This window comes from Protobothrops mucrosquamatus, unplaced genomic scaffold (genome assembly GCF_001527695.2).
Source record: "Protobothrops mucrosquamatus isolate PMUCROS unplaced genomic scaffold, P.Mucros_1.0 scaffold4495, whole genome shotgun sequence".
NCBI lineage: Eukaryota > Metazoa > Chordata > Lepidosauria > Squamata > Viperidae > Protobothrops > Protobothrops mucrosquamatus.
In genome coordinates, this window is record NW_015390401.1 from 59,928 (window position 1) to 69,817 (window position 9,890).

General features: G+C 46.6%; 1 protein-coding gene across 1 annotated transcript in view; it reads left to right on the forward strand.

Moving 5' to 3' along the window:
* Positions 1–1,861: 1,861 nt before the first annotated feature.
* The window catches only part of LOC107299063 (sodium/calcium exchanger 1-like), a 16,977-nt gene continuing 8,948 nt past the window's right edge, over positions 1,862–9,890 (forward strand). The window contains exons 1-2 of the mRNA XM_015828429.1: positions 1,862–3,606; positions 9,001–9,107. Coding sequence (XP_015683915.1) covers positions 1,862–3,606; positions 9,001–9,107 — 1,852 coding nt within the window. The remainder of the gene's footprint in view (positions 3,607–9,000; positions 9,108–9,890) is intronic.

Genomic DNA, 9,890 nt, shown 5'->3' on the forward strand with positions numbered 1-9,890 from the left:
CTTCTGGGAGGAGAAGCGAAACGTCTTCAAAGAAAAACCAAGGATGTCCAGGTGAAAACAAGCCTCTTTGGGATAAGTGAGACCCGGAGGATGGGAGAATCTCCAAGGATACAGCAAAGCGTTCTTACGACGAACGGGCGTTAAGTGGAGGGAGTATCTCGATACGTGTGTCCCCTGTCCCGAGAGTTTTGCAGGAAGTTCTCGCCTCCAAGGTCACCTCCTCCAGAAGTTCTCACGCTAGTTATTATTCAGCCGGAGTGTAATTATATGCCCCGATCAGGATGTGAGGCACACAATGGTTTGTGTTGGCTGTCAAGAGGGCAGAGCAGAAAGGCAGCTTCAGGTCGAGATAAAGCTGACCGCCTTCCAAATTCTCCTGGACAACAGCCAGGCGAGACGTTGCTCTTCACTTTCCTGCAGGCAGAAGAAGCTTCAACGGGGGAAGTTGCTGGTCTCCGTCCAAACACCGCTGGCAGAAAATCAGCCCCCCTGGGAAGCAGGTCTTACTCCCAAGTAGGCCGTCGCTCTCCTGTAGACGATTAGGATGTGTTTTCCAAGCAAGCTTGTGCGCCTCTACGGATGGAGGGTCCTCGGGTTCCGATCACAATTAATTGGCTCCACAATTTTGGGTGCTAAGCGAGAGAGTTGTTAAGCACTGATTAGCACTGACTAGGACTGATGATGTTACCTAGTTGGGTCATGAAACGTCTGCAAGAAAACCACCAGGTTTAGAGGGCACCAAGACCCCACAGTCATCGTCGTCCTCCTCCTCCTCCCTTCTAGCACTGATAATGTTACCTAGTTGGGTCATGAAACGTCTGCAAGAAAACCACCAGGCTCAGAGAGCACCAAGACCCCACAGTTGTCGTCCTCCTCCTCCTCCTCCTCCTTGCAAACCCCTCTCCCTTCTAGCACTGATAATATTACCTAGTTGGGTCCTGAAACATCTGCAAGAAAACCACCAAGCTCAGAGAGCACCAAAGACCCCACAGTCGTCGTCGTCGTCGTCCTCCTCCTCCTCCTCCTCCTCCTCCTCCTCCTCCTCCTCCTCCTTCTAGCACTCATGATGTTCCCTAGTTGGGTCATGAAACATAACTATGAGTTGCTAAGCTTTTGCATTTTGGCTACCCAAGTGTATTTATGATGGTTATAGTATCCTGGGGTCCTGTGATCCCCATTGGTGACTTTTCTAGGCAGCTTCTGACAAGCAAAGTCAGTGGTGGAAGTTGGGTTCATTTAACGACTACACAACTTGCTTAACAACCATGAGAAAAAATGGCTATAAAACAGTACGTGACTCTGTTAACAACTGCCCCGCTTAGAAATAATTTGGGCTAGTGCTTAAGGCAGCAGGCCAGAAAGCCGGGCACTGTGACTTCAAGTCCTGCATTAGGCATGAAAACTAGCTGGGTGACTTTGAGCCAATCACCAGGAGACGGGTCATTGTAGTCCAATAAAGGTTACTCCAGGGAAGTGTTCCCCAAGTTCAACAACTTTAAGGTGGGTGGACTTCAACTCTCAGAATTCTCCAGGCAGCATGCTTTAAGAGGGGTGGACTTCAACTCCCAGAATTCCCCACTCAGTGTGTTTTAAGATAGGTGGACCAACTCCCAGAATTCCAGTATGCCTGGCTGGGGAATTCTGGGAGTTGAAGTCCACCCATCTTAAAGTTGCCAAGGTTTGAGAAACACTGAAAGGGTAACTTTGTGAGCTGTGTGGAATGTTTGTGATTCATCTCTTGGTGGTCCTCAAAAGTCTCCAGCAATGATCCCACCATGTCAAATCTTCTGAGGGACCCAACTCTCCGTCCTGGTCTCTGTTACCCTTTCTTTCCTCTCTTCCCAGAGTCACCTTCTCCATCATGTCTCCGCTGAAGACCTCAGCCCTGTTCTTGGCTCTTTTCCTCCCGTCGCTGCTTGCTACAGTGGACGACGCCTTGGGCCCACCCAGGATTGGGTCATCTACTCCAGACGGTGGCAATCGTAGCGCCAAATGTCAGGAAAACACTGAGTGCCAGGAAGGTGTGATCCTACCTGTGTGGCTCCCTCAGAATCCTTCTGTCGGAGATAAGGTGGCCCGGGCCATCGTTTACTTTGTGGCCCTCATCTATATGTTCCTGGGCATGTCCATCATTGCCGACCGCTTCATGGCCTCCATCGAAGTGATCACCTCTCAGGAAAAAGAGATCACCATTAAGAAACCCAACGGGGAGACCACCACCACCACCATCCGCATCTGGAACGAGACGGTCTCCAACCTCACCTTAATGGCCCTGGGGTCCTCTGCCCCCGAGATCCTCCTTTCCATCATTGAGATCGTGGGTCACGGCTTTCACGCAGGCGACATGGGTCCCAGCACCATCGTGGGCAGCGCCGCTTTTAACATGTTCGTCATCATCGCCATCTGCATCCACGTGGTCCCTCAAGGGGAGATACGGCGCATCAAACATTTGCGGGTATTCTTCGTCACGGCAGCCTGGAGCATCTTTGCTTACATCTGGTTATATCTTATCCTGGCCTGGTTCTCTCCCGGTGAGGTAGAACTATGGGAAGGTCTTCTCACCTTCCTGTTTTTCCCAGTCTGTGTACTCCAGGCTTGGGTGGCTGACCGGAGACTCCTCTTCTACAAATATGTCCACAAAAAGTACCGGGCCGATAAATCACGGGGTCTCATCATTGAGAGCGAGGGCGAAGTCGGTTACCCGAAAATGGACATCGAGATGGATAATTCGCTAAAGGAAGGCTCTGAAGGTCTGGGGGATACAGGGAAGGATCAAGACGATGAGGCCCGCCGGGACATGGCTCGGACCTTGCGGGATCTGAAACAAAAGCACCCCGAAAAGGACATGGAACAACTGATCGAAATGGCCAACTATCACGTACTCGTTCAGCAGCAGAAGAGCCGAGCTTTCTACCGCATCCAAGCGACTCGTATGATGATCGGAGCAGGGAACATTCTCAAGAAACACGCGGCCGATCAGGCCCGCAAAGCCATCAGCATGCAGGAAGTCCAGACAGAGGAAGACGAGTCAGTGACAAAAGTCGGTTTTGAGCCAGCTCATTATCAGTGCTTCGAAAACTGTGGCTCGGTGGTCCTGACCGTGGTCCGCCGAGGAGGGGACCTGGCCTGCGTCACTGTGCGAGTGGACTTCCGTACAGAGGACGGAACGGCGAATGCCGGTTCTGACTATGAATTTGCAGAGGGAACCCTGCTCTTCAAGCCAGGAGAGACACACAAGGAACTGCGGGTGGGGATCATTGATGACGATATTTTTGAAGAGGACGAGTATTTTTACGTCCATCTCAGCAATGTCAAGGCCACCTGGGCCGAGCCGGGTCCGGAGCCTCCTCCGAAAGCTTGTCTTGCACCTTCCAAGATGGCCACCGTGACGATCTTCGACGATGACCACGCGGGTATCTTTACCTTTGAGGGACCCTCGATGCGAGTGAATGAAAGTGTAGGCGTGGTCCACATCAAAGTGTTGCGGACTTCGGGGGCCCGCGGACGAGTGGCCATCCCCTACCACACCATCGAGGGCACGGCCAAAGCCGGGGAGGATTACGAGGAAGTCGCTGGCAAAGTGGAGTTTCAGAACGACGAGACGGTGTAAGAGCACGGCGTGGGGAGCCTGATGGAAAGGAGTGGGGAGGGGAGGGCGGTGAATACGTGGGGGAGGAGGGAGAATGGGTATGGACACAGGTGGTCTTCAACTTATTTATTTATAAAATTTGTTTGCCACCCATCTTTTTTCAAAAAAAGTTTGAAAAAATATTAAAACCGTGAGTTGTCAAAAAACAGTGGATAGAAAGGTGAACGAATGACTTACAATCACCATTGGCTCCAAAGTTTCCATTGCTAAGCGAGGCAGTGAATGAAGCGATTTGGCGCCTGATTTTATGACCCCTTTTAACCATGGTTGTTAAGCGAATCCTTACAGTTCTTAAGTGAATCACGCGGTCGCTAAGCAAATCCGGCTTCGTGGGAAGCTGGCTGGGAAAGTTGCAAGTGGTAATCAGGTCCCCCCGTGGCAAATACATGCTGCTTGCCAGCACCCCAATTTTGGCCACAGGACCCTTGCGATGTGGCGACGGTCGTAAGTGCGAGTACTGATCCTAGGATCACTTTTTTCAGGGCTGGGGTAACTTTGGTGGCTAAATGGATCATTGTAAATCGAGAACTACCTCAGATTGAGAGGAATGGTGGATTATGTGAATCGTTGGGATCAAAACAGGTCATGAATCAGAACAACGGGGGTCTTGGGGAGAGGAGAGGCCACAGAAGGGACCCTCTGCTGAATTTGGCTAGCCAGACTGGGTTTGTTTGGGGAGGGTTGCATTCTCTTAACAAAGGTATTGAGAGAAGCAAAACAAATTTCTGTTTAAACCTTGCTTCTCTCCAGGGTTTTGGGGGTGTAGGCCCAAATGAGGGCAATTAAAGGGGGGTTGTGTCCCTCCCCAGAGAGTAACTACACTTAATCCTCGGCCTACAACCATAATTGAGCCCCATAATTCCGTGGCTACAGGAAACATCTGTTAAGCAAGTTTTGCCCCGTTTTACGACTTCTTTTTGCCACAGTTGTTTTCCCTGTAGTTGTTAAGCTAGTCCAGGGGTAGGCAACCTTGGCTCTTTTATGACTCGTGGACTTCAACTCCCAGAATTCCTGAGCCAGCATGAGGGAAACTTTGGCCCCTTCATGACTTGTGGACTTCAACTCCCAGAATTCCTCAGGCAACATGGCTCAGCTTGGAAACCTCTCCCTTTCCCCTCAGCATGGCTGGCTCAGGAATTCTGGGAGTTGAAGTCCACGAGTCATAAAAGAGCCAAGGTGGCCTACCCCTGAGCTAGTCACACGGTTGTTAAGTGAATCTGGCTTCCCCATTGATCCCAAAGGGGATCACATGACCCATCTCCCCTCCCCGGGACACGGCAACCGTCATAAACCGGAGCCAGTTGCCAAGCATCTTAAGTTTGACGGGGAGGCTGCGACGGTTAAGTGTGAAAAACCGTCACCAGTCACCTTTTTCCAGGGATGTTGTAACTTTGGTCACTAAATGAACTGTTATAAGTTGAGGACCCTGAAAAGGAAGAGATACAGCTTATAGCAGCTCACAACAAGGAGCGTGGCCTCCTTAGTGGTGGCACCATAGTTGAGTTTCAGTGGCTTTTCTTTGTGGCCAAGATTTCTAAACCGTATCAAAACACAGGCCGGAAATTACAAACACCATAATCCAATTCCCAATTACAGGTTTTGTTTTCTCCTTCCCTAGTTCCTCTAGGAGGGTCTTAAAATATCAGACCCCGCTCCCGTGCTTCAAACTGCTCCATTTTTATCTCCGCTCGGAGCATTACGTGGTTTGCTATTAAAATTTTCCAGCTTTCGGTACACCGTTTGTCAGATTTAACTGTTTTTAATTTGTTTTAATGGGTTTTTCCGGCAGGAAAGAGTCGGCTACTATGGGAATTAGGTGGTGGTAGATGATAAATGTTTATAATAATCCAGAAAAGATATAAACCATAGGAGCAGGGCAGCCACGGATCTGTTTTTGCTACGTTTTGGTACAAAATGTTCGGGGTTTTATTATTATTATTATTATTATTATTATTATTATTATTATTATTATTATTATTATTATTATTATTATTATTATTATTATTATTATTATTATAACGCAAACTCCAAAAACTTCTGTGCACCTTTAAAAAACTGTTTTCCAGTTTTACTTCCTTTTTCTAGATGGCGAACAAAGCATCATTTTAAAAAAATATATCAGGAAACAGGCAGGTTTATGTTCACGTAATGACTTCGGTGCCTCTCATTCGTTCCAATCCAGCCCACCCTGTAGGGCTGTTGTGGAGAAAATTTAGAGGAGAAAAATGAAGATTTTAAAAAAGACACAATGGGGCCAGAATTTTTATTGCTAAGCAAGGCAGTTGTTAAACGAGTGGCACCCAATTTTATAACCTTTTCTGCCACAGCTGTTAAACGAATCGCTGCAGATGTTAAGGGCCTTGCAGATTTTGTAGACTGCATTAAAACATGGCTCACCCAGGTGTTGCTTCGTTTTATTGCTATTTCTGACAACAGCTTCTCTACTGCTGAATTGTATTGACCCTCTGTGGCTTACAGGATCGTAAAACAGCCATAAAATCAACATACATCATTCGTAATCAAATAATATTTAAAAAGAACAGTACAGGTAGTCCTCAGTTACAGGCTGCCTGGTGCAAGAATCAGATAGGTAGGTAGGTAGGTAGGTAGGTAGGAAGGAAGGAAGGAAGGAAGGAAGGAAGGAAGGAAGGAAGGAAGGAAGGAAGGAAGGACTAGAGATAGATAGACAGACAGACAGATGATTGAAAGGATAGATAGATAAAGAGATGAGATGAGATGAGATAGACAGACAGATGTTGGATGGATAAAGGATAGATGGACGAACGGATGGATGGATACATAGACATACGGATGGATGGATAGATGGATAGATAGATGAGTGGATTAAGATATAGATTGTTAGAGGAATGGATGGATAGATGGATTAAGATATAAATAGATAGATAGTTGGATTGATGGATGCATAGATAGAGATAAATAGATAACATGGATGGACAGACCAACAGGTGATGGATGGATTTAGACAGACAGGCAGGCAGGCAGGCAGGTTGGCAGGCAGGCAGGCAGACAGACAGATATAGAATGATTGAGATAGATTGAGAGAGAATGAGATAGATGGAATAAATAGATAGATTAGATGAGATAGAAATAGAGATGAGATAGAGAGATTATATATATATATATATATATATATATATATATATATATATATATATATATATATATATATATATATATATATATATATATATATATATGAGAGAGGGGGCAGGATGAGATAGGTAGAATGAGATAGGTTGAAAGATCAAATATAGAATGAAATAGATTGATAGAATGATAGAGACTGAGTGAGATTGATATGTAGAATGAGAGAGAGAGAGATTAAGATCATGTTTTGTGTTGACACTATAGTCTGTTATTAAAAGTATGCAAGTGGGTCCCAAGAGTTAGTTCAATCCATGGCACTTTACCCACGCTCAGGGGTACCGTGGTTTCATGCTAAAAATACAACCGTTCCAGCAGAAGAACGGCTGCGCGGGGGGGGAGGGTTTGGAGAGGCGTCTCCCCATCTCAAACTGTTTTCCACTCTCCATTTTCCACCCTGGCTCCCTTCAACCCAGCCAGCTTCTCCACCCCTCCAGCCTCTGACACATGGCATTAATTTCTGGAAACATTTAATCTTCCCTCTACCAAGCATCTCCTCACTTAGCCTCCCCATTTGACAGACATTGACCTAATTGGCGAGAGCAGCGAGGAGGGAGGGGACACTGGGTCAACAGGAGGGTGTGAAAACATGGGGAGGGGGAGGCCCACAAGCCGGCCCAGAGCAAAGAGGGGACGGCATGAAACACCGCCGCCCTGGCATGTGGGGAGGGTGCCACGCAGAGCGAGAGGAAGGTGCCAGACGCAACTGAAGAGGCGACGCAGAAAGTTTGAAGCTAGCAACAGGCCCATCCATCCAAAATAACCCAGCGTTAACCCTTTTTTCCTCCTTTAACCCAGTTTGGGTTTCTTTCGGCAGACCGGAATGAAACCTGCGGGTTTTCTGTATCTGTTGATCACATTTGCATGAGAAAAAAATCGTAAGGACGGGAGAAAGAAATGTAAAGTAATAGCTGAAAAAAAAATGCTCTTTCTGTGGTCCGGGCTGAAAGTCATAAAGCTGGGTGGTTTTCCTTTCCTCAACTTTGATGTACAGGCAGTCCTGGACTTACAACCGTTCGCTTCGTGACTGTTCCAAGTTACAACGGCCCTGAAAAAAATTATTTAGGGCCATTTTCACAGTTACGACCTTGGCCGTATCCCCACGGTCTCGTGATCAAAATTCAGACGCTCGGCAACTGGCTTGTACACACAACGGTTGCAGCGTCCCAGGGTCACGGGATCCCTTCCCCCCACCTTTTGACATGCAAAGTCCAAGGGGGAAGCAGGTTCATTTAACAACCACGTGGCTAAGTTAGCAACGGCAGTGGTTCGTTGTGGTCGTAAGCCAGGACTACCTTAACAATCTGTCAAAGTGGTCTAGTTGCACGGATTCCCCCCCATCCCCTGCGCCTTTAATCTTATCTATAAGCTGATTTTCCAAATGATTTTCCTGAGGTTTCGGCAGTCCAGAGAGATTGAATAGGGCAGCTGTCACTGGGGGTCCTGGCGATAAATCCCTTGCCTATCTTAATTCTCTTGGGCTATCCATCTTTTTTTTTTTTTGCTTTCTTGCTCATCCTGTTCATCGGAAAGGACCTCAAGGACAAACACGTCTGCCTTGTCATCTCTCGGAAGCGTGGCGGTCAAATGGCTGCCGACAGATGTTCCACCCCTGGGAAGCGGAGTAAAGTTTCGCGGCCTCGGGAGAACGTGAAAAAAAATAAAAATAAAAATAAAAATAAAATCAGAAACGGTTTTCTTCACATGAACCGGAGGCCACGAGTGGAAAAACGGCGGAGAAAATATTATCAGCGCCGAGTTGTGGGTTTGTTTATAACTGCTGGGGAACATTCAAGTGGTCCTCAACTTAGGACGGTCGTAAGGGTGAGGACTAGCCATAAGTCACCTTTTTTTCAGTGCCGTTTGTAACTTCGAATGATGGCTAAACAAAAGTCCAGGAGTGTTTGTAGTTTTGCATGTTGAGCAAAAAAAAAATGGGGTTTCTAAGATTTCACGAATTCTTTGTCGTTGTGTCAAAGTTGCTTTTATCAGCGCTGGAAAAGCTTTGTAGGCTCCGTGTTTTTTTCCCCCAGAAAGTTGGAAAACTGAGAAGCCATTTTTTTTTTTAAAGAAAGTTGCAAACATTTTGGGACAGAGGTTTTAAAGTGTTTGTCCTGCCTACCTTTGACGATGTTGGAGTTTTACTTTGAACTGGTTTTCTCTCTCTCTCTCTCTCTCTCTCTTAGAAGATACATCGAGATTAAAATTATTGACGATGAGGAGTATGAAAAAAATAAGAATTTTCACCTGGAATTGGGACCCCCAGTCATCTTGGACATTGGACTCCGGCACGGTAAGGATAGAAAGACGGAAATGGAAAGGAACAGAAGCCTCAGAAATGTATTTTTCTCAGTAAAGAAAAACGTCGATAAGATTTTTTAACATGTTGAAAGTCGTTCGATAAATGCCTGGCTCTCTAGACATCACAAACTACAAGCCCCAGAATCCTTTGCAGTCTTTTCAGCAATTTTGGGAGGATCACAGGGTCTCAACTGATAGTCTGGGATTCTCACCTGGTGGGAGGGCTGGAGAGTTGGGGTCCAGAAGCAAATCCAGCCAGGAGGAAACAGCTTCGTCTCCAGAATTCTCCAGTTTTTACTCTAAGGCCACGTTCTCAACCTGGGCCACTTGAAGAGGGGTGAACTTCAACTCCCAGAATTCCCCAGCCAGTATAGCTGGGGTCCTTGGTGCCCTCTGAGCTTGGTGGTTTTCTTGCAGACGTTTCATTACCAAGTAGTTAAGATCATCAGAGCTAGAAGGGAGTGTGCGGAAAAGAGGAGGAGGAGGAGGAGGAGGAGGAGGAGGAGGAAGAGGAGGAGGAGGAGGAGGAAGAAGAAGAAGAGGAAGAAGAGGAGTCCTACAAATTTAGGCTCCAACTTCTTAGAGGGCTTCAAGGATTGTAAGTATTGTAAGTATTTTGTAGATAGATAGATAGATAGATAGATAGATAGATAGATAGATAGATAGATAGATAGATAGATAGATAGATAGATAGATAGATAGATAGATAGATAGATAGATAGATAGATAGATAGATAGATAGATAGATAGATAGATAGATAGATAGATAGATAGA